The following is a 24241-nucleotide window of genomic DNA, read 5'->3' on the forward strand; positions in this document are numbered from 1 at the left end:
ACACCGTTCATCCTAAATTAGGAGAGATACGAACTAGGATATTCTCAAATGGTTAATAAATTATAACATTCTTATCACTTAGACTAAAACCTTAGCATCACTAATTAATTAATTTAATATTTAGGTGTACCTAATCCAAATCTTGTCAGACTAGCACATATTCTTTATACACCAATTATGGCAGAGTTTCTCATTATGGCAACTACAATTGTTATTTGATATTATTGAAGCATCAAATGCGTATTAGATGGACATAACAACTGACATGTATTATAATTTATAAGAGCCGGCAGTCCAATAGACTTCGAGAAATGCTGAATATTTCTACATATAGCTACATCAGATTCTAGAGATCATCAACACAGGGGAAGCATGTGTTGGAATTGATCAATAAAATTGGACTTAAGTTAGAGTAGAATTGATAATTCGAGTTTGATTAGGATTAGGTTTTGTACAAACTTATAAATTGTAGGATTGTTTTTAGGTTTACTTAACCCTAATTCTTATTGTTTGTTTCTCTGGATTTAGAGAGGCGACTGAAAAGGAGAGAGTGAGCAAGGGTGGGGAAATCCTTATGGTTTATCTCTCGGTGTATCTCTTGGGGGTTCGAATATAGGTTCAAGAGTGTGAAAGGGAGAGAGTGAGCAAGGGTGGGGAAATCCTTGTGGTTTATCTCTCGGTGTATCTCTTGGGGGTTCGAATATAGGTTCAAGGGTGTGAGACTGTAAGAAGTTCAAGATGTAGAATCTTAGGACGATAGGCTGAATTGGGGCTTATGGACAATCTCTAGGGTTCTTAGGTTTTTTTCTTGGGTAGTGAAAGATCACTGAGAAAATTATTGTAACAATTTCATATAGTGAAAGTTTCTCTGGTTGTCTTTGACAACACCCGTGGTTTTTTTCTCCGATTTTGGAGTTTTCCACTTAAATTATGTGTTTGTTGATTGTGTTTCAAGTTCAATTTCTCTTTGGTTTGTTAATAGTTCTGAAAGAAGGATCCTGAGGGGCAATTCCCCAACAGTATGGTCATATACACATTTTTAGATTGGCATGATGAGGACCGCGTACATGCTAGTGTGTGTATACATATGGTGATGTGGAACATGCTAATTGATTGATTGAGATACAGCCAAATGTTGCTGCTATTCATAGTCTTAGCTCAATCTCGCAGATCACGATAATAAAAACATCCATGGGACGCACACGCTGGGCTGAGTAAGGAGCCCAATCTCTCAAATCACATAGAAACATCCATGAGACTTGAAGTCATGACTTCCTGCCTGTGCTAAGAGTTATGAGGTGAAAAGGGTGTTTAAGACAATTCACCTCGATGCCAAATATCAACCTATCAAATCAAAGCCCAAAAGGCGTCAATAATTAATTATAGCCCTTAGATTTCAGAGATTAGAGCCCACACATTGCGTGAGGCCCAAGCCCACTTTTCACAAACCCTAAAAACAACCAAAAACCAATTTCATATGCCGTGCCCACCAAGTATTAGTAACTTGGTATTTGCCTTGAAATATTCTGTGAATTGACAGTGTCAAGTGAGTCAGTAACAAAGAAAAGAGAGATGGGAAACAGTGTGTGCAAGTTTGAGAGAGCATTGAAATCGATGCAGCAGCAGAAGAGGAGTATTGCCATGGCAGACTACTCTGGTGGTAATAAAGGAAACAATAGTATGAGGTGTTGTAGTATTGATGCTGCTGCTGCTGGTGGTGTCAATCAGGGTTTGAGAGGCATTGGTGATGAGAGGAGGAGGAAGAAGAGATTGGAAGAGAAGACTCAGACTGTCTTCCACCTCATCTGTTGGAGTCCCAATTAAGATTTGTTAATTGGTTTTTTTTTTTGAATAAATTAGAATTTTTTTTGTATAAGGTGGTATTATCGAGCTTTGTTGAAAAGTTATTGTAGTTTTTTGGGAAATTTTCAAATAGGATCCGTAAAATTGTGAAATTCTCTCACAAATTCAACAATTCTTGATGTTTTACTCTAAACTTGGAAGTAGAGGTGATTGGAAAGGGATCTATCCCGGAGAATTCTTAGGTCGGTTTGGTTTGTTTTCTATTTTCATTTTTCTAATAAATAAAAAAACGGAAAATGCTTACTTTTAATGAGTACCAACCGTGCTTTCGAGGTTATTTTGGGCCTTGGAAGAGGGTATAAGACTTGTTACAATCAATCATATGTCTAATTGGGTATTAAGGATAATTTTTCTGGCCTAGATCGTAACTTTCAGGATTATTTTGGAATTAACCAGACTGTTTTAACTTTTCAGGGTTGGGTTATTTTCTGTTTTTTGAAAAATTAAAACAAAATACTTAGATGGTAACATGTATTTTGGGCCTTTGAAGAGGCTATAGGGCTTGTAACCATCAATCATATGTCCAATTGGGTATTAACGATAATCTGGCCCAGATTGTCTACGTATTTACGGGCTTTCGTACTGCAAATGTGGACTACATATATGATGGGCTTTCTGAGGCCTATTAATAGTAATGTGAAATCAATAATTAAGCGGGTAAAAAAAATACTCTACATTTTACTCATTTAGAAATTACAACTATTTTTTCATAATGCAAAACTATGAGTTTTTGCCCTTTATCAAATTTCTTGTGTCAGACAAATATATGAAAATTTTCATTTACAACAAATTCGGGTAAAAATTGAACCATCAATCTACGTGCGTCAAACAAACGAATAAAGAATTTTTTGTATAACAAGTCTTCATAAAAGTCAAACCCACGACCGTGGAAGAGGACATTCTTATTTATAACCATTAGGTTAAGATCTCATTTTTAAAATCTAATTTGATTCAATTATACATAGTTATTCTCCCCGACATAGAATGTCGAAATGTCGTTATTATCCTAATTAATTCTCTAACATCCCAACAAACTTTCACCAACAAAGCGAGCCCAACAATAAATGGGCGTAGAGCAAGCTTACCTACTCTACTGATTTGCATGACCCAACCATTACTACCCCCAACGCCTCGTAAACCTCAAGCCACACCTTATAACCAACTTTACCAAATTACCCCTCATATCACGCTCTTTATTTTTAAACTGAGAACGACACTAGATAAATTGACCTTTTGAACGATTGATATAAACCTAAACTTGAGTCATCAGACCAATAAATACAGAAGTTTTTTACCCGATGACAAGATAAGTTGAGTCAAAACCCAACGTGTAGCCAAAATAATATTGCTCCCAACGGAAATCAAACTCATGACCTCTTGAGTCCATACGGTTTTAGCCCAAAGAAATTCAATAAATTTGTATATTTTTTTGCCAATGCATGGTGTTGATATGTTGATAAGGTATACTAATCATACTCTTCCACAAGAATTGAATATTCTCTATAGATATGAGCTCATACATGGATTTTACTAATATGCGTAGTTTATGATTTAATATGCAAATTCGATGAGAGTTTACTCAATGCGCAGTTGCGCACACAGAAGGGGCAGTGTGATCCCATCCTAACAATAAAACTACTTTTACACTTTTTACGTAAAGATGGATGTCGCCACGGCGTCGTTTAGAATGACAAATACAATCACTTGATGCAGCGGATTTCAAAATTAAAATAGATTTTAGTTAAACCGTACTTTGAAATCTGGGGCCGTGTTTAAACACGTGAGCCCATGACACTTTACTCTGTAACCACCACCTCTCTCCCTCTCTCTATCCAGCGAAACAGATTTTTACGTTTTCGAAAAACTTCCAGATAAGTGAGTCTTCTACCAGCAGTTGAGTGGTTTCCGGGTGAGCCATGGCGATTGCCGACCGGAGAAAGTCACACTCCGATGTGAAGTTGTTCAGGCTTTGTCCGTTTTGGCAGACTGGGACCAACTCCTCGTCTTCTTCTTCTTCCACGCAGAACCTCAATAGCAGCCACCGCGGTAACCGACAAGTGGAGGCGAACGGTAAGTCTTCCAAAACGGTTTCTTCGGTGGCGAGATCGCTTCTTCCTCCTCGGCGGAGGCTCCGGCTCGATCCACCCAACCACCTCTACTTCCCTTGTACGGTGTCGTTCCTCGCGTTGACTTACTGGTCTATGTCAAACTATATATTCATTTTTGACGTTAATCTAGAATTTTTTTTCAACTGCAACGTGAAAAGCTCAGATAAGATAATAGAAATCTCGTCGTCGTCGTTTTGTTATATCCGTCGTTTCTGTCTAATGAATTTTTTTCTATTTTAGCAAGTTTTTTACTGTTTTTTAAAAAAAACAGAGTTTGCTTTGACATCTTCGCTTGATAAGCGCGAATTATAGTTCAGTAAAATAGTAAGAAGCCCCTCTATTCAAGAATTGGACTTTCATGTTTGTTGATTTGAGTTTAATTTAAAAAAAGATTTGAGTTTTAATTTAATCTAATGTTCTTGTTCCGTATAATTTTCTGTTTTGATTTTGTTTTTCTTGGGGGTGGTGCGTTTTGCAGATGAACCCGGAAAACAGGTGAAAAGTGCAGTCAGGTTGAAAAATACAAGCAGGTCTCATGTAGCTTTCAAGGTATTAATTTCTTTCTTGGTAAATCTGCACATCAGTCCATCTATTGGGGCAATTGAACTGTTAGATTTTATGTTTCTAATTGTCTTTTTTGATTTTTTTTGGGTTCCGAATGTAGTGCTTTCAGTAAACATAAAGTGCCCATTATTTTTCATGACTGAAAGTAGTAAGATGGGTTGTTTTGCAGTATTCGTCTTGAGAATCTTTAGTTTCTTTATGGTAATCTGATCAATTGGGTGTTTGTACGTAAGTACTTGTAATAACACCAGTTAAACCATTTGACTGGGATAGTATTTTGTGATCTCAGTTTCAAACCACTGCACCTAAGAGCTGCTATATGCGTCCTCCTGGCGGTATCCTCGCTCCTGGAGAAAGCATTATTGCAACTGGTAATTATATCATTCTAAGCCTTTGTTTATATTTTTATACCTTTTTGCTGCTACAGGACTTGGGGCTTGGATTTTGAGGATTTATGTAAGCATTTTTTTTTTCTCCATAGCATTCCTCATTCAGCTTCAATTCAGGATGTCAAACTTTGTGTTGCTGCTAGTAAACTGGCTTTATCTTCTTGTTATCTTATTTTTCTTTGAATTCTATGGACAGTGTTCAAGTTTGTGGAGCATCCAGAGAACAATGCAAAACAAGTAGACCCGAAGAGCAAGGTTAAATTTAAGATCATGAGTTTGAAGGTGAAAGAAGGAATGGACTTTGTACCTGAGCTGGTAAGTCATATCCCTCTGCCTGATGTGGTCATCTGTTCAGTTCACTTTTTTGGTGTCATGGTTTTATATGTCCACTTGTGCTCTTTTATTTGATGGAACTACTATAGGTTCCCGCCCAATCTAAACAGTCCTCATTTATGCCGAAGCTCTGTTCTATGCGAAACCTGGAATTTCATAGAAGATGAGATTTAATTCGGAAATCTCAAGTGAGGCCTCTGATTGCATAACGATGGTAGTTTATTTCTATCAGGAAACCTATCACAGCACGTGATGGGGTTTCTGCAGGGACTTATCAACTAGATGCTCATCTCATTGGGGGAGAGAGGGACCCTAAATTTGAATTTGTTTCTTTCTTGTGGAAATTGTCTATCTGGCTAGGACTATAGGAATAGCTTCCTTGCTAATTTGTTATATTCATTACATGACTTAAAACTCCTTTATCAGGGTATAATTTAGTCTGAGGAGAAAAGGTTTTGGTGGATTGCTCTCCATAGGCAGTTTATTGCTGGTGTCTGGTGTTCCGTTGATGAATATGATAGTGGTACTTGAGAGGTTATTTCTCTCTTTGGATGCAGACCTGTACTGACTAAAGATTTTCTGTTACTATTACAGTTTGATGAACAGAAGGATGAGGTGACAGTTGAGCGGGTTTTGCGTGTGGTATTTTTGGACGTAGAGCGTCCTAGTCCTGTAAGTGAGTTTAGATACTTTCAACCATCGTTACTCCAAAGTTGTTTTTATTACTGATATGCCCTGTAATTTTTCGATGCTGGTATCAGGTTACCACAAAGGCATTGGAGAAACTGAAGCGTCAGTTGGCTGAAGCTGAGGCTGCTCTCGAAGCGCGCAAAAATCCTCCAGCAGACACTGGCCCCCGAGTTGTTGGGGAAGATATGGTCATAGATGAATGGGTATGTAGATCTTATTGGATCTCATTTGAAGTTCTTTTCAGTATTGGTTATTCTTTTCTAATGTTCTGGTACTATTTGTTCTGCAGAAAGAGCGAAGGGAGAAGTATCTGGCCCGACAACAGGTTGAAGCAGTTGACTCTGTGTAGCCAATGCTTGTTCTTACTATCATTTCCTTTTTTGTCTGATCGTCATTGGGATCCTTCGATGTGTGGTTGTATATTGAGGCGTACTCGAGGGATGGAAATTATGCATCATATGATGATTGCCATGCCACAATTTGTCCATGAGGGGTATGGATTTCCGGTACTGGTTGATGGGCTGAGTCATCCTAGATGTAGATAACATATTTTGTTGTATCATAATAAGCTATGCTATAAGAGAAGCATATGTAGTCATCCTTTCACTCTATTCACGGTCAAATTTGATCAATAATTATGATTTTAGGCCTCCTAGTTTTGTAATCCTTGTGCATATTTATGGAATGTAATGCTGTATATGTATTTGGATTTCCTGGAGTCTTTGCTTCTAATTTACCAATTACCATACAATCCTGAGCTAAATCTACCTACCATTCTTCATCATTGCATGCTGTGTTGATAGCGCAAGAACACTTGCAGCAGAAAGCCCATGTTTTTATTCTTCCGTAGCAGATACTCTGGAATCTCCAAAGTTTATGCTTGTCTATGTATGGATTCATCTTCTTTGATCTAAAGATTCCCTTTTTGCTCTATTTAACAGCTCAAACAACGTTATTATATTGGCATAATTATATGTGGTTTGGTCGTTGATTCCTTAATAAACTGTATTATCAACTATGTTCAACGGCAATTGGATTGGGAAAAGATGATTGTAGGCTAGTTTGTCCTACATCTAATCAATCACTTTCAAAATGTTACAAGTTCATTAAGGTTTCTAATTTTCTGCTGATAAGGAATGTTTATCTTTGTTTGTCCCTCATGCAATGTATTTGTTTCACGGATAAGAAATGATTCTCATACTATTGTCATGGAATGGACAAAGTGGTGGGGACCTATTTCGGTAGTTAACGCGCCACTAGGTAACAGATCAATGAGTATATATGTACAAGTTCAAAGAATATGTTCCTCACCATTTGTATATTGAATATCTAACTTAAAGAGAGAATAATTGAGCCATTGAAAAACCATTCCTTTTTTTTAATAATTGAAAACGACATTATGGGATTTGTCTATTTTCGACAATCAAGTTGGACCTAAACTCGGATCGAATGTGTTGCACGCACAATATATCGATGGATAAGTTACGGCTGAGCCTAACGCGAAACCGAACGAAAATAGATCCCATTGGGGATAGAACCATGGAAACCCTACAAGCATTACCCCTTTAACAGAAGCCAATAACCAACCAATATGGCTCTCTCAGTTTGGTTATTGAAAACGTACTCTCTCTACTCAACCAATAGTTGGTTCATATTGTATGCCAACTTGTTTAGGGCAACTTGGGCCAAAATTTTTTTTTCTTTATATGTGCATTCATGTATGTGGAAACTCTCTACTACTAAAACTTTCTCCTAAAATTTTGTGGGTTAAAAATGAGTCCTACTAAGTACTTAGAGGGCTTGCATCATGGTTACTCTTGGAGCTGCATTTGTATTTAAAGATCATCCAATCAAATTCAAATCACCAGTTTTCTTACAAGAGTGGTATGCAATTGGGTTATCAAAAATGCACATTTCCAGTCCTGGTAATGCATTGCAGAAGGAAAACAGTTCTCACCATGAGAAGTGTCTGGCGGCAGAGGATTCACTGAGGATGGTTCTGTATTTGTGTTGCTGGGGTCCCAATTAGCACAACCTGCCGGTTTTCAAGATCAAAACTGTCGTTGAATGCCCCGTGAGACCAATCGAACAAGATCTCCGCGGACAATCATGCTACGGAGGATTAAACACTCTATATTGGCTGTAAACCCTGCTTATAAAGCAAAGAAAATGCATACTTTTTTCCAAACCAGAATGAGAAATAACATAAGAGCACCCAAATCTGTATTGAAAACGAAATTCAATTCAAATGACTCTCGTTCTGTCTTCGAAGCATATGAACGGTAATAAGAAAGAAGAATTAACAGGAAAATCAATCAATCAATCATTAGTTCCTAAACAAGCAACAAATCCTGTACATGATAGTCTAAATCTCATATATCGTCTGGCAATTGGAAGTTCTGCGAACCAAACACTTGATGAGAAGTGTTCTGAACAAACACAGCTACACCACATTTGCTGCTATTGAAGCTTTCCCAGAGAGTGAAGTTGACGGTGCCCGAGACCGTCTTCTTGGCAGAGATATCTTTGACAGTGCAGAGTTTTTCAAGCTTTCTTACGACGAAGTCATTGGATAGAACACGTCCTTTGTTCTCTCCGCTTGGGCAATTAATCACCAATCCATTCTCATACAGAGCTACCATGACATTGGCACCATTGTTGTCAACTTTGCTCCTCAAAGCTCCTTTCAGTGAGACCTGCAATGAATCTGATGTTGGTCTTTGAAAGGTTGCCTGTTCACAAACGAAATAGAATTTTCTCATTTAGTTCAAAATCAGGTTTTCATTTCCCATAGAACAACGATGAGATACAATATTGTATATTAGCCATCTAAAGAGGGCATAAGTAAATTAAATGCAGATTAACCAAAGACTGGGATAATTCAATCCACTGATAATAGATCAGATATATGAACTTTAATTACTGTAGAGTAATGATCTGCTCTTTAGATTAGGTGGGGCTCGCCGGCAATTCCACATATCTTTCTCTCCAAAATATGTGAAGAGGTTATTTCTAAGAATTGAACATGTGACTTATACGTTGCACCCGACCCTACAACTTCACCACTGAATCATATGTTCGCCTATTATTTACAACAGAATGTTATTAAAAAAAAAAAGATGTCAAACAAAATCATTGCCATTTGACTGCAAAAGCATTGAAGTCCTAAGATGGGTCGGTTATAGTCTCGGGCCGTCATGCCCACTTGACGACAAGGTAAATTGGATCAAAGTTCAACTCGTGGTCACAAATATATAGCTTCCATTGAAAATCAATCTCAGAACTTTCTAAATTCATACGGTTTGACCTTATAAAAATTGACCACTAAACTATCATTCAAGTAGTTTGCATTTTATTGGTTGACAATAAGAAAATCTAAAATTCAAAACACCAAATACAATTGCTTATGCTGTCAACTTGAATCTTGAGAAATAGAATCACAACCTAAATATCTGTTTCTCCAAAGAATGTGGAATGTGAGAGAGACTACAGTGCCTATTTATAATTATTATTGCAATAATTTGTAATTTAATTTTCATGGTAAAAGTAAAAACATCCTAACCCAAAATAACAAAAAATTGAAATCACACACAAAATTAACATTTTAAAAAAGAATTAATTAATTAATTACCTGGAAGCCAAGACTAGGAAATCTGGGTGCAGTTTTGATCAAAGACAACATAGGATCCTCCTCATTCCCAACACACTGGGCCTTTCCTTGGGCCACAATTTGTGGCGTAAACATAGTATCCAAATTAAGGGCCTCAACATAGGCCTTTTGTCTTACGGTCCAATGGCTCGACCCATATGGATCTTTCCAGCCCATATAATCCCAATAGTCCACATGATAAGCAAGCACAATCACCGGAAAGTCCAGCCCAAAATCCCCCCTCCCCAGCCGGGACACCAGCATTTCCGCCTCCGGCGAGGTCTTGCACCCCTGCGAAGTGAACAGCTCCACCAGCACCGCTCCCCCTCGCTGCTGCTCCTCCGCCGTCGTGTCCACCGTCACATTGTGATTGGCAGCCGCTGATGATGACGACGTAGTCGTACTGCCCTTGCCGAAGCAGGCGAAGAGACGGCGCACCATTTTTGTAATTTCGCGTCGCCTCGAATCGCCCTTAGTGGTGGTGGTGGTGGGATTACAGGGGAAGAATGAAAAATTGAAAAATAAACAGAGAGAATGAGAGAGAGGAAGAGAGTTGTAATATGTCTGGAATTGATGGAGAAGAGACGAAGAAGGCGTAGAAGATGCTTTGAATTGAAAGATTGGGGCAATTTTATTAATTTTTTTTTTGGTTCTGCTAAGTTTGGGTTCGTTGCGTCGCCGACACGAAGATGTCGGTGACACGTTGGCTTTCATGGTTGGTTTGACAGGGAGTCGTGAACCATTAAAGAAATGGTAGTTTCAACGTTCCAGCTACTGCGATCCAGATGTTGTTGGATATTTGTCAGAACGATTGATTAGTTAGTTGGCTACGGAACATCGAGAGAGATTGTTTTGTTGTCCGGCATTTCTCTATTCGGTAATTAGTTATTACGCGGGGTTTGACCTTTATTAGAGCATCTCCAATAGGAGATGTGCATGTGTCATTTTGCATCTCCATTTTCACCAAATCAAGCCTCCTCCAACGGGAGATCAAAAGTGATAGAGATTCTAGTAATGAATTTATCACTCATTAACCAACACTTACGTCAATTAAGGGATAAGATCCACTACTGGGATGATTGAGATATTATTTATTGGGATCCCTAATATTTTTGACGAAAGATACAAAAAATGATGATCCATTTTCTTGAATGCAAAAGTCGATCAAAAGTAGAAGATGCAAAATGGTAGTCAAGACACATGATTTCAAAATTTGAAACAGACTACTTTAAATGTGTTGGAGAAATGTTTACTTATTTGATTATTTGGGGTGAAGTAGATAATTTTATTGAGAAATCAAATGAGTTATTAACATTTGTTTGTAATTGGATTTTCAGTAACCCAATATACCTGCCCACCAAATGTACGTCGAATGCATCAAATTCATAAACTCCGATACTAATGCATTGAATCCCATCAGAACTCTGCAGTTAAATGTGCTGACAGAATATAAGAATCAGTAAAAACGAAGGCAAGAACATATTAGAGAACACGTAGAGCCTCCAAAATGTACATAATACAATCAACTTTTGATCATTTTTTTCCCTCAAAAATCAAAATCATCTTGATTTGGCTTTGGTGAGGTTAACATAGCTGTATAGAGCCTGACTCTGTCCTCCCCCATTGAAGAACTCCTTGAGTGTGGTCTCCTCGGCCTGATAAACGACAGAGAAGTAAGCGTTAACCGATGCTTGTACCTCCTCCAAGCCAACTGAATTGCCACAGCAGCCCAAGTCCTCCATCCTGGTGAATAATATCTAGCACTTCTCTTAACCTTCTCATTCAAAAATGTGTACCTAAAATGTTGTGTCACATACTTGACATCTTCAGCTTCTAGTCCAAATGCCTCGGTCGTTTCAAGCGTGACTAGTGTCGACGTAGATGGCGGCAATCGCTCTATGAATGGTCGTCTTAAACACCATGACAAGAGCTCGTCGCCACTGAAATTTCCAGGGCCTAACATGCAGCAACTCTTCACACCGTCTCGGAGAATTTGGCTGCTCTGAAGATGCCCCCTCACTACAAATAACATTCTCTGAACTGGGTCTCCCTCTCTTGTTATCTGCATTGTTAGAGATTTAGTAAAAGTACTCGAATCCGCACATTTTTTCATCTGTTCAAGGTTCTGGTGAATGGTATTTCACATGGCATTCGATCCACATTTAGGTGTTTGACAGTAAAATCTAACAAATGAACAAATCAGATGGTTAAAATGTAAGAGATTTGAACTCACTGTTTCTCCCTTCGTGAATATGAAGGACTTTACGCGGTCGCAGATGTTTTCAAGAACCAGATCATCCATGTGTTGGAACAGAGGAACCTAAAAAGGAATTGGAATCATCAAAAACATTTTATAGAGAAGATTATTAACGCATAACCAAAAATGGGTCAAAGGTATGAACTGCGTCAATACTCTAAAAGAAAAAGGAAACACATAAAATACTCAGAAAACCTAGTTTATGGCTCACGATCCTATTTAAACAAAATGAGAAAACCCTAAAAATTGAAAAACATACCAAAAACAACAAAATTGGGTTAGATCTACAAATCAAAACTACTAGTAATCTTCAACAAGTCCGAATTGATGAAATATAAAGATATAAAATAAGCAAGTCCGAATTGAAGGCCTAAACGATAAAATTATGCCAAAAATTGGCAAAGCCAATGGCATTGCAGTAGCACTGGTCTAGTGAGAAGCGACATTTTGAGTTAGCCCACCAAATTTCGCACAATTCTGAATTTTATGCATTTGATTTCTACTGAACATATTTGCTCTTTGGTGGTCCAAAACGTGCATAAACCTTTCAGAAACATGTTCTACATCAAATAGGAGGCTTTTTGGTTAGATTAAGAAATGTGTGCACTTATTTTTTACCTGTCTGACTAAGTCTAGGCAAAGATGATACTTGATGTCCCTCCTGAGGCCTTCAGGGAGGTTTCCTACCATCTCACTCTCATCGACGCCACGCATTGCTGCCCAACGTTGTCGTTCATAGTTGCGAACCCGCTGCCTGAATCCGTGAGGCAATTCCCTCTTCCTCATCCACCACTCTATATTCCTCATCCTCAATTGCATTGCTTGCTTCTTTGATGTTGTTGCTTGTAAGAACACCTTCATGACAGCAAAAACAAAGGTGCTTGTCAAGTTTTCCACTGCTACGTACCATGAAAGCATGTTGAACCAAGTAATTGATATAAGATCACTCACTGAATATATACCTTAATATTTCCAATCAACATTGTGACTAGAAGAAGTCCAGTTGTTAGAACAATGATGTTGAATAGCCCTTCTGACCATTCTGTTGTGCTCACCAGATTCCCAAAAGTACTGTTCATAACAAACAATTGTCACTTAAAAAGGAGAATTTTAAGGGAAAAATAAGGCAATTTGGGTAAATAACAATATGTTTAGAAAAGGGTGTGTTAAGACTTTATCCCGTATCGGATTGATATAACACAACTGAATCACATATAAGCAAAGGTCTCGTCTCTTTCGCACGATTAATGCATTTTCTAATTTTAAGTACCAACGGCAACAGCCCAAGAAAAACAAAATCGTGTGAATCTTTGACCCAAAGAAGAAATATTAGTTTATAATGTTTGAGCTTGATTTTCCAACAGAGTAAGTACCTCAGAGTCATTAGGCCCCAAAAGATGGGAAACAATACTTTCTCGAAGCGATTTTCATTAGTGACAAGTTGAACAGTCCAAGCATAAGCACCATAGTCATAGTTTTGGTCAGTTTCAAGACAAGTAGACCTCGCAATCTTGTTCTCTGCCCATGAAGATCTGCTTCTGTCTGCCAACATGTTTGTTGTCCCATAATAAACAGGCTCTTTACAAGTCAATAATTTCAGCCAACATCCTTGTGTTGCTTTGCATTGCTCTCTTAAGCATTTTGTACATCTCTGTATCCCTAACAAATACCAGCATGCTCCTGCTGCCTGTAAATTAATTACACAATCAATTAATTGAACAAACATGGTCTTAAATTGTTTCCTATATATCATCAGTCATCGACTGCCGATAGCTTTGGATGCGGAATCTTTGAAAGTTAACAAGTGAACAAATAAAAAAAAGACGTACTTTATGGAGACATTCCCATTACTGGTACAATTTGATGTTGAATAAAACCAAATTAAAGTTCAAAAGTTACTTTACTAAAGTTGTCGAATTACAAAAATCTTGGAATCATTAACTTTAGTTTTGTTTATGATTGGACATATAATTAAGAAAACCTACTTGATTCACGTGAATCATGACCATATATATTTTGGCATGTAATAATTATAACTTTGACTATTGGGTGAATTAACCAAGCAACTACGTAGTAAAACATGACATAATTATATAACATCAAAAGTTCCTTTTATCATGCAATATGAATGTGTTGTTCATGCCCTTACACATTGTAAGTTGCTAAACAACAATATATACATATACATATATATATATATATATATGTGTGTGTGTGTGTGTGTGTGTGTGTGTGTGTGTGTGTGTGTGTGTGTGTTTGTGTGAATTAGGTTGTAAATTAGAGAGTGGTTTTTCTTTTTGATAAAATAAAATAAAGAATAGGTATAAATACTTACATGAGATGCAACAAAATAGGCAATGAGATTGAGAGCTAATCCCCACCAAACAGTACCAAAAACATGAGCAGCTGCATTTTGCGATCGACGAAGGAGGCAGACTGTGTGGTAGATCTTTGGAAGGAATTGCAGCAGAAATGTGATTAACATCATTGTCATCACCATTGTTATTGATCCTTTCTCCATTAGTGAAGGAACCACCACCCACAACACTATCTGCACACATATATAGATTAAATACATAAATATTGCTTTTCTTTCTCAATATTTTCTGTGTGTTATGTCATTTTTAAATACTGTGGTGAATTTTAAAGAAGAAAGAAGTCTCGATTAGTTATATTATTATATCAAGGATATGTTTGAAGGAGCCATAGCTAGGGTTAGGACTAGTGGAGGAGTTACACAGGAGTTCCCATACAATAGATTTGCACCAGAGGTCGGCAATAAGTTTGTTCTTGTTTGTTATAGTGATGGATGAACTCACACGACATCTAAGGTGGATATCTTGGTGCATATAGTTTGCGGATGATATAGCTCTAGTGGATATATGAAAAAATATTGAGTGTGAAGTATTTAAAATTAAATATGATTAAAACATAAATTGCAAAATGTAAGTTTAGGAAGAGCATACAAGAGAATGAAAAAACCCTTGAATTAGATAGAAGAATAAGTAATAAAAAAATAAGGTTTTTAAATATATTGACTCGATTTTTTAAAATGATGGAAACATTAATAAAGATGTAGCTGGTAGGATTAAAAACGGGTGGATTAAGTGAATGAGTACATCTAAGGTTCTATGCGATCGACGATTCTTTTAAAGTTGAAGAGGAAAATATATATTTTCTTTTTGTGTGTATAGTGAATTGTAGGGTCTTGAAAATGAAATAACCTCATCTTACCCGCATAAATTTGGGAGGGCAATTATTTTGATATTTTCTTGTTCATGTCAAATTTGTCCTAATCCAGGTGACTTAGACTGCATGTAGTGTCTTGTAATGATGAACGGTCAGCATACAATTTTGTCCCATCATATCATTTATAGGAGGAATAAAAAAATCGAACGATCCACAACACACAACAAGAATCACATCATCAGAAGAAATGCAATTCTTCGGAAAATACTAATATGGGGCGTATTTTTTTTAAATTTCCCATTATACCCTTTCCCGAATGGTTGTAAAGAACTATAAAGACAAGTTTGTCACATGGTTTACTACTCTTCGTTAACGCTTGAAAGCAACTAATAATAGCGTGCACTTTTCACCCTTAAACAGTAAACACACTACCATACAAAATCCCTATTACTATATTCATGTATGTACAAACAAACATAGCCCTAGTATTTATATATATCTACATTACACAAATAATTCAGAGGGATAAGACTGGCTGGAATTACTGCAAACTAAAATTTCACTGTTTATGTTGCGTCTTTGCAGTCGAAGGTAGTGTTCGCTCTGGATATCTCCACGGACATTCATACATTTCCCTTACGGTTTATTTTAAAAAATTATCCCGTCTCTTTCATTCGAACCTATAACCTCTTTGTTTAGGAGGATCACTTGAATACTCACTTTCCCATCTCCATGAAGTCATGGATTCAAGTGAGAAAGGCAGAATAATTTTTTGGAATAAAACCGTGGGGAGGAGAGAAATACCAGTAGAATTATCCCAGAGCGGACAAAATCGCATCCACAACGTTTACTCATCAAATTCACACGCGGTTGCTGGTTATTAAAAGATAAAAGCTAATTATGGTAGAAAATAACGTTTTCATACCTGGGGGATAGGTAGGATAACAAAGAGATCAAGCAAGAATCCTCTTTTGGCCTTCAAGTATCGTAGCGCCGCCTTACGAGGACTCCGAGACCCTTCATCAACAACGCCGCCGATGGTACCGCCCGACGACATCTTGCCCATCTTGAACTGGAGCCACATGTCCCACAAGTGTAATGCGTCCGTCACACACCGCAGAACCGTGACGGTGATGGCTAACCAACCGTCGACGAACAGGCACATCCCGGACTCACTGATGGAGAGCGAGTGGAAGAAGAGAGGGTCCACAAAGAGACCCGTCGTGCACACTAACAGAAAAACTCTGTTCCATTCTTGAATCCATTTCGCTCTCGGGTCCAAAACCCGACCCATCCAAGGACGGCACGTGAAACGCACGGCGCCCTTGTGTTTGTCGTACTTTTCTTTCTCTTCTTCATCTACTAATTCGTCTACTCCTTCTAGTTCGCTGTCATCCTCGTCTGAGTCAGTGAAGTATTGCACGTGGCTTGCACCAGAGATTTCTTGCTCATGATGAGTAGCCATTTTTTTTTCTTTATTTTGTGTTGGTAAGAGATGAAATCTGGTTCTTTTTATTTATTTGCAGAGCTTTTTAGAGGATTAGCTGCAAACGTGTCCAAGAAAGGACATAATAATTGGAGAGGTGGAGCTAGGAGGTACGGAAGGAATTGGAAAATTTTATGAATTTACAGGATTGCCCTTGGATTATATATATATATTCGCCTATCATCATTATCATCAAAGTCAATAATTTTTTAAACAAAAATTAAATTCAACATAAAAATCGCATGATAATTCTGGATCGTTGAATATAAAATAAAAGACATTTCATACACTTTCAAGTTGCATTTAATTTTTGTTTTAAACAAAAAATATATCGTTGGATTCATAAAATTGATCAAAATATAAAAATTATTTTTGAAAAATTTTAAACTCTAAAAGTTAGAACATCATGTTAGAATTCCTATGTATAGGCTAATAATAATTATCTTCCCTAAATTGCATAACAATATTAATACTCACAACTGAAATATTGATTTATTCTCAATCAGCTTGAACTCGGAAGGTTCTAAGTTTAATTTTTACTTGAAGTAAAGTTCTTGAAGTGCCTTTTGAATGACAAAGCCACGCAAGCCTTAGAGCACCTACATCAGATTATCTTAACAGATTCTTTAAAATACAGATAAAATGTCACATTTTTTTAATTTACAGATTCCCTACCCAACCAACACTACATCAGATTACCTATCACATTGTCAATCACATTAAAATAATATTTATTTATCTTTCTTTTGTTTATTCTATTAATATAAATTAATTTTATTAGAAAACCTAAAATAATTAAAAAAAATCAGATTTGTTTCCTTTCAACTTCTATTTCTTGTGTCTCTCGCTTTTCTCTTCCGGTCATCATCACAAGCTGTATAAATTGGAATCAACACCTGTATATACAATTATCAGGTTCTGCATATACAATTATCTATATAAAATCGAATTAACATCTATTTCATTTGTGTCTATCACCTTCCTCATCGGAGGAGGAATACGAGGTGGACGATCTGAGAGAAAGAAGCTCTCCGACAACATCATCTATCCCGACAACTGGTACTCAGAGGGTCGTCAACAGTCTCAAAGACCTTTCCAGCCTTATCATCTACCCCGACACCTGATCCGACCTCCTACACATACTGTGTGTTACTAAAATCAGATCCACTTCTACCAAACTAGAACTTTTATTAACAAGCTCGAGATGAGGAGCAAGAATACGTGTCCGGCGAGCATCGACAATAAATCGAGGATGTCGAAGAAAGATCAGAGAGAAAGAGATGAGAGAGAACATGGTTTTTGTCAGATTACTTGTTTATTTACTTTTAATGGCATTGAAGAAGTAAATAATATTATTTTAATTTACATATTGTTATCTAGGGAATGTAGCAAGTTTTTATAATAAGGGAACTCTAGGGAATCTGATAGAGAGTTAATTTTTGACAAATTCTCTAAATTTATTCTTTATTTTACAGATAGATCTATGTTTAGACAATATATTAAGGATGCTCTTAGACCTAGAGTATGGATAATACCTCGAATGAATTGGATCAAATCTCTCTCAACTCATTCTTCTATGGCCTCATCTCATTATTCTCATTCCTCTCAATTTCTTCGAATATAACAAAAATGTAGTCAAATATATCACAGAAGAGTCAATCTGTGAATGTCAAGAGGGCCTATTAGTATCTTTTGAAGTGATTACACCTGGCATGTTTTTTTCTACTAGTTATTCATTAGATTTGTGAATTACACTATGATTTAATTACTTTAACTAAACTCCCCTCAAAAGCAGATAGATGCACTCCTGTCCTATTAAGTGAATAACACGTTGCAAGTTTTTTAATAGCTTTTTTAATGAGAAGCTCATCAAAGACAGTTGTATTAGACATCGTCCTACATGATAAGCTTTAGGCACGCGAGTCTTTTCATTCCACACGCATCAAGCAATTACAGAACTAAACAGTTTCATAAAAAATAAAAAATAAAAAGGATAATGATATGGATGGCATTGAAATATATGATGAAGGGTGGAATGGGAAAGACGGGAACAAACAAAGGATGAGCATGAGAGTAACGCAATGGAGGGTAGAGAAAGGGACTGGTGGGATTGTGGACTCATTCACACATACGTTCGAACCACCCAGGTTCCATGCAGTTTCCTTCTTTTGTTTTTTGTTCATCATTCATGCGTGTATATATACACACACATCATATATATATATGTGTGTGTGTGTGTGTGTGGGTGGGATATATCACGCTTTCTGCAAGAAATGACTAGTGAAAACCTTGTTAATCAATTTGAACACCATTTCCTACATAGATAGAAACAAAGCAAACGAAACTCCTCTCTCTCTCTCTCTCTCACCCTCTCTCTATCTTTTTTGGTGACGTGGAATCCACAGGATAATTGATTGGTAAATTCCGGGTCACATGAAAGACTTCACAATCTTCATGGACCAATAAAGACCTAGTTCAAGATTCAGTGCGAGAACATAATGTAGGGTGACATTCACACAAGCTGGGCTTAACAATAGTCTATCTCGTAAATTACAATAATGAAAATACTCATGAGACTTGAACTCATAACCCCCGTAACCCTCGTAACCCCCGCTTGCGTTAATTAAGTACCACGATCAAATTAATCATCTCAGCCAACCGTACCTCGCGTTTCTCTCTCCATACACATAACACACTCATTTGTTTTTGTAGGCGGACGTAATTCCACAGGCATACGTGGTATACTTAAACTACCCCACACCAATACAAAAAAATATTAATTAAGCTTGAGATCCCACAATGTGACATTCTTCTTGGACACTCTGTCAAGTAGAACAAGTGTTTGATATTTTGCCTGCTACTAAACGGACCTAACAAGTTCTGGGCCAGGGTAGGTATGGCATATTCGTGTCTCTGCATGGTTTCAATTTTTTAAACATAAAACTTTAGACTCGTTCATTGCACGGAATTAGATACATATATATATATATATATATATATATATATATATATAATTTCATCATTTCAATTCATAATTAATCAAATATAATAATAACAATATTGTATTATTATTATTATTATATTATTTTTTCGCATATTATAAAAGATTATTTTTTTAATTATAATAATATTATTGATTTTTAAATTTTAATATTGTGAAAATCATAAATAAAGAGTATACAGTTATTTTTAAAGTGAAAAAAAATTGCGAAAATTATTTAATAACTCATGCATTTAAATTGCATAACATATATTGATTCTATTTAGGGTCATTACAATCATTTTTGCATAAATTTGAAGATATAATTATCATATAGTATATGGTGTCATATGGCTTGGCAATTAAAATTAGTTTTTTATTATTAGAAACAAATTAAGGAAGAGAATTGCCCCTATATATAGGTATATATATATATGTGCAAATATAAATTTCGTGCCTATATTTGCATCTATGCTTGTAGTAATGGGTGGTACTTAGAAGTGGTCCCACTAGTGTGGAATAATATGCTTTCGTAGGACAATAATAATATATATCTGCACGGATTGACACTATTCAGCAAATCAAAAATGTGGATTGATTTGGGTCTGGCTCTCTCTCGATTGATGATGAATTTGTTGGTTCAAAATGAGTCCAAAACTGGATCTGCCCTACAATCTGACCAGTTTCTGAGAGAGGTAACATGGCCAGCTCTTTCACTAGTCCCATGCAGCTGATGCTTATGGGGGAAGGACACAAGAATAATTGGTGAAATTATGTTCTCCCTTTTGTTTTTCTCAACTTTACTTTTTTTTTTAAAAGGTAAATAATTGATGGTCTCATGGGGATATATATATATATATATGAAATTGGTTTTATTGTTTAATGCCTTTAAATAGTGCTTTTTTTTTTTACAATATCAGTGTGAGAGTACTAGGGTGTGACATAGATTCAATTCTTGAAAACACATTTTATATATTATGTGAGGATAAAGTCTGCGTAAATCTTATCTATCCTCGATTCACCCATTGAGGGAGTCTTGTATATGGGTGTTGTTAATATTTGGTGGTTGGCAAATATTTATCACACAAAGAACTAACAAGGTAAGAGAAAGATAAAAGCTAGAGAAATGCATAAAAGGTGATATTTTGGAGTTTCCTTATGCAATGAAGCAAGGGTGTTTGTCCACTTGTGCATTAGTATTTTCTAAGAAAAATGCTTTACTTTTCCCTTAAAAAAAAACAGTGTTTGTCATTTTCCTTCGATGTCCCAATATTGAAATCGATGGAGCTGTCAATCACTCATTATGTAACGTAAGGACCTTCATTTTCTTTTTTAACTAATCAAATAGTAGAAAGGAAAGTGATGCTAGTGTATGATATTGCCTACTATTGATGATTTAAGCTAAGTCTTATTTTCTGTAATTTAAATATGTTTTCTTTAGATTGCAAAGTAAATCAACCTTAATTGTTTTTGAAATACCATTGAGGAATATGTTTTTCATTGGAATTGAACATTGGACAAATATATGCCTAACTTAGTCGATTGTCAACCGAACCACCTCTCATTGCTAAATCAACCTTAATTTTGAGACATATATTAATCTATAAAACCATGAGAATGAGGAGATCGAGAGCTTAACTTTGTAATTATTGAAACTATTATTGATTATACTTGAATTAGGATAGTCAAATCAATTTAATTTTAACAATTATTTTCATATAAAAATCAAATATTTTAATTTAACTATTATGATAATTGGCACGAATTAATAAGAATATTTTTGGTCTTCTAATGTCCTGTCAATTGAAATAAAGGGATTGCCATAGAAAGTGTACCACATCATCAATTCTACTTTTGTAATAGTACAAAAATTATTGAAAACTTTATACAAAGATTATAAAAAAGAATAATAGAAAATTTCCTAGAAAATATCTTAATATGAGATGTGTTATTTATAGAACATTCTAGTTGTTCTCATTAGTAATATTTTCATTAGTACTCTCTAATATCTCAACATATTTTTCTCAACAAACAATTACCAACGTATGAAATTAAATACTGGTTTCTGTGAAAAATTGTCATCATCTATAAGACATGATCCAACCTCATAGAATTGCTAACGTAATGATGTTAACTCTTTTTTAGTGAGCTTGTTAATGCAAGTTTGTTTGTTTTCTATATTTTTTTAGATGCATTTTATGTTTTCATTTGCCGTAAAATAGAAAAAAAATCTCGAAAACACGTTTAATTGTTCATTTTAGAAAATATGAAAATATGGTATGTTGGACAATTTATTTGAAGTCCACCAATGGTAATGGGCCTTTTCAACATTGTCTTGGCCCTTTGAGAGCTAGGTGTGTGACAAAGTTTTATATCATGTATGAGACTTAATCATAAAATTGAATAAGTCATCACATTAAAAAAGTAAATTAATCATCAAAAAACAGTTCAATAACACTATCATTTTACCCAACGCCTAACGGTCACTTTGTGATTCTATGTCAGATCCAAACTTCGGATTGCACTCTCACTATGCGTCATATCTGATTGGGCCGAAGCCCTATGAAGAAATTTCGCTGAGAAGTATGTTTTTCATTGTAATCGAACCTTTGACTCTCATATGTCTAACCTAGTCGATTGTCAATCGAACCATCTCTCTGACTAAACTACTGGGGATCTCCTGAAAAGAAGAGTTGCTAACTCCACCTTATACACCTCTTGGTATACCACGAGGGGACATATCCAGGTCAAAGAGAATGGAACGTATCTAGAGATCGACTTAAGGGGAATCAGAAAGGTTTCTCGCTCAAGAGAAGCGGTTTCGGAGTTCAATGAGTTGCGGCAGATTACGAGGATTCAAGCTCGGCTGGAGGCCTTCCTGCAACATTGCAGATCTACAATAAGAATATGGAAATGGCAACCACACATGGACTTATTGCATATATGCAATATAGCAGAGGAGCCCAATCCCCTTACACAATATGGACTACCGTTGCTTGATGTGTGATCTCCTGACATTATTTTGTGAATTACTTATCTGATTTTTGGTTAATCTGTATATCAAACCTCCATCTCTCGTCTGCATCATATATCATCATTGTCCTCAACCTCAGATCTTTCTCTAGTCTTCATGTTCATAGGATATAACTATGTATTAAGATGATATAACTATATCTATAGGTGCCATTTTGTGGGTTTATAACTTTATATAGATAGATAGATGTGTTTTGAATCATCAACGTTATTAAACAACGGCAAAAGGAAAGCCTCGGCGCCAATTAATTGGATTATTTTTTAAGGATAAACATGTGGATAGAAGGATTAAGGATATGAGTGGGTGATGCTTGAAAATCCTTTGCTTGCTTGTGATTGGCTGTTACAGGCCTCAAAATTCCCACCACAGACCACCTTCTCCTGCAATCTGGACCACCCATCTTTTGATTCTCATTTCTTCCGCAAAATATGTTCTCCTCACTCTATACTCTCTAACACAAGTCCTATATATACTATAAATCTCTCCTCTTTGAAATCTCAATCTAAGCTTAAGGTGAAAATAACTGAAGGGAAAAAAAAAAGCTTGGTTGAGAGGGAATGGCATCAATGCTAAGTTCCAGCACCGTCCTCAGGACAACTCCATTTCTTGGACAGGGAAGGACCTCATTTGCCAACCCTCTTGGTGATGTTGTCTCCATGGGCACTCCAAAATACATAATGGTACGTACTCTCTCTCTCTTTATTTTTTTTTGTAACGTGGAACTCATCCAATGATCCTCCGGACAGTGCCTATTCTGACTAATTATGGGGATAATTTTTGTGGGTTTTGCATGGAATGTGTAGGGCAATGACTTGTGGTATGGACCAGACAGAGTGAAGTACTTGGGACCTTTCTCAGCTCAAACTCCTTCATACCTGACTGGAGAGTTCCCTGGAGACTATGGATGGGATACTGCAGGTTTATCTGCTGACCCAGAGGCTTTTGCCAAGAACAGAGCCCTTGAGGTTAGATTATCTTGTACCAACTAATGGCCTGATTAGCTCCATATTTTGCTTAATATCTTGATAGCTTGTACAAATTGGTTTAGATACAAGCTTGTTAAGAAGGATTCCTAAAGATTTTGTGCCTCTTTAGGTGATCCATGGGAGATGGGCGATGCTTGGAGCACTAGGCTGCATTACCCCAGAAGTACTTGAAAAATGGGTTAAAGTGGACTTCAAAGAGCCAGTGTGGTTCAAAGCTGGAGCTCAAATCTTCTCTGAAGGTGGCCTGGACTACTTAGGCAATCCCAACCTTGTTCATGCTCAAAGCATCTTGGCAGTTCTGGGATTCCAAGTTGTTCTCATGGGACTTGTTGAGGGATTCCGCATCAACGGCCTCCCAGGCGTCGGAGAGGGTAACGATCTCTACCCCGGCGGCCAGTACTTCGACCCTCTCGGCCTAGCCAATGATCCTGTTTCATTCTCTGAGCTCAAGGTGAAGGAAATCAAGAATGGCAGGCTAGCTATGTTCTCCATGTTTGGTTTCTTTGTCCAAGCTATTGTCACTGGAAAGGGCCCACTGGAGAATCTCTTGGATCATCTTGACAATCCTGTTGCTAACAATGCGTGGGTCTATGCCACCAAGTTTGTACCTGGATCATAAGACTACGTCTCTGGGGTATTTATTTGGATTTCTGTGAATGTACTGTACCTGTATAACTCTGTATCATTTAGAACTAATGTAAATCTTGATTCCT

General features: G+C 36.7%; 4 protein-coding genes and 1 long non-coding RNA gene across 5 annotated transcripts; 2 read left to right on the forward strand and 3 right to left on the reverse strand.

The window, feature by feature from the left end:
* The first annotated feature begins 3646 nt into the window (after positions 1-3646).
* On the forward strand, positions 3647-6665 carry LOC119988136 (vesicle-associated protein 4-1-like). The gene is made up of 7 exons (XM_038833077.1): positions 3647-4029; positions 4450-4520; positions 4825-4906; positions 5121-5239; positions 5852-5929; positions 6019-6150; positions 6237-6665. The coding sequence occupies exons 1-7, from the start codon at positions 3780-3782 to the stop codon at positions 6294-6296; spliced, it is 792 nt and encodes a 263-aa protein (XP_038689005.1). The 5' UTR covers positions 3647-3779; the 3' UTR covers positions 6297-6665.
* Positions 6666-8108: 1443 nt separating this feature from the next.
* Positions 8109-10393, reverse strand: LOC119988304. Its single transcript, XM_038833286.1, has 2 exons — positions 9579-10393; positions 8109-8679 (listed from the first exon to the last, which is right to left on the reverse strand). The coding sequence occupies exons 1-2, from the start codon at positions 10308-10310 to the stop codon at positions 8320-8322; spliced, it is 1092 nt and encodes a 363-aa protein (XP_038689214.1). The 5' UTR covers positions 10311-10393; the 3' UTR covers positions 8109-8319.
* Positions 10394-10987: 594 nt separating this feature from the next.
* On the reverse strand, positions 10988-16507 carry LOC119987924 (cyclic nucleotide-gated ion channel 4-like). Its single transcript, XM_038832830.1, has 7 exons — positions 15968-16507; positions 14189-14404; positions 13227-13540; positions 12816-12924; positions 12472-12708; positions 11830-11916; positions 10988-11658 (listed from the first exon to the last, which is right to left on the reverse strand). The coding sequence occupies exons 1-7, from the start codon at positions 16505-16507 to the stop codon at positions 11143-11145; spliced, it is 2019 nt and encodes a 672-aa protein (XP_038688758.1). The 3' UTR covers positions 10988-11142.
* Positions 16508-17294: 787 nt separating this feature from the next.
* LOC119990102 lies at positions 17295-17940 on the reverse strand. The gene is made up of 2 exons (XR_005465947.1): positions 17507-17940; positions 17295-17424 (listed from the first exon to the last, which is right to left on the reverse strand). It is a non-coding gene; the product is annotated as an uncharacterized LOC119990102 (long non-coding RNA).
* Positions 17941-23058: 5118 nt separating this feature from the next.
* Positions 23059-24240, forward strand: LOC119989382 (chlorophyll a-b binding protein 13, chloroplastic-like). The gene is made up of 3 exons (XM_038834864.1): positions 23059-23222; positions 23346-23507; positions 23638-24240. Exons 1-3 carry the CDS (start codon positions 23100-23102, stop codon positions 24145-24147), a joined length of 795 nt encoding a protein of 264 aa, XP_038690792.1. The 5' UTR covers positions 23059-23099; the 3' UTR covers positions 24148-24240.
* The last annotated feature ends 1 nt before the right edge of the window (position 24241 follows it).

Source organism: Tripterygium wilfordii, chromosome 21, assembly GCF_013401445.1.
Source record: "Tripterygium wilfordii isolate XIE 37 chromosome 21, ASM1340144v1, whole genome shotgun sequence".
Taxonomy (NCBI): Eukaryota; Viridiplantae; Streptophyta; class Magnoliopsida; order Celastrales; family Celastraceae; genus Tripterygium; species Tripterygium wilfordii.

Excerpts from the sequence above, each read along its gene's own strand:
- LOC119987924 (XM_038832830.1), bottom strand. The coding sequence starts at position 16,507 with ATGGCTACTCATCATGAGCAAGAAATCTCTGGTGCAAGCCACGTGCAA. Across the intron at positions 12,925-13,226 it reads TGGGGCCTAATGACTCTGAG|TACTTTTGGGAATCTGGTGA; the intron begins GTACTTACTCTG and ends TGTTATGAACAG. Across the intron at positions 11,659-11,829 it reads TATTCACGAAGGGAGAAACA|ATAACAAGAGAGGGAGACCC; the intron begins GTGAGTTCAAAT and ends CTAACAATGCAG.
- LOC119988136 (XM_038833077.1), top strand. The coding sequence starts at position 3,780 with ATGGCGATTGCCGACCGGAGAAAGTCACACTCCGATGTGAAGTTGTTC. Across the intron at positions 4,907-5,120 it reads AGAAAGCATTATTGCAACTG|TGTTCAAGTTTGTGGAGCAT; the intron begins GTAATTATATCA and ends TTCTATGGACAG. Across the intron at positions 6,151-6,236 it reads ATATGGTCATAGATGAATGG|AAAGAGCGAAGGGAGAAGTA; the intron begins GTATGTAGATCT and ends TTTGTTCTGCAG.
- LOC119989382 (XM_038834864.1), top strand. The coding sequence starts at position 23,100 with ATGGCATCAATGCTAAGTTCCAGCACCGTCCTCAGGACAACTCCATTT. Across the intron at positions 23,223-23,345 it reads GCACTCCAAAATACATAATG|GGCAATGACTTGTGGTATGG; the intron begins GTACGTACTCTC and ends TGGAATGTGTAG. Across the intron at positions 23,508-23,637 it reads CCAAGAACAGAGCCCTTGAG|GTGATCCATGGGAGATGGGC; the intron begins GTTAGATTATCT and ends GTGCCTCTTTAG.
- LOC119988304 (XM_038833286.1), bottom strand. The coding sequence starts at position 10,310 with ATGAAAGCCAACGTGTCACCGACATCTTCGTGTCGGCGACGCAACGAA. Across the intron at positions 8,680-9,578 it reads TTCCTAGTCTTGGCTTCCAG|GCAACCTTTCAAAGACCAAC; the intron begins GTAATTAATTAA and ends GTTTGTGAACAG.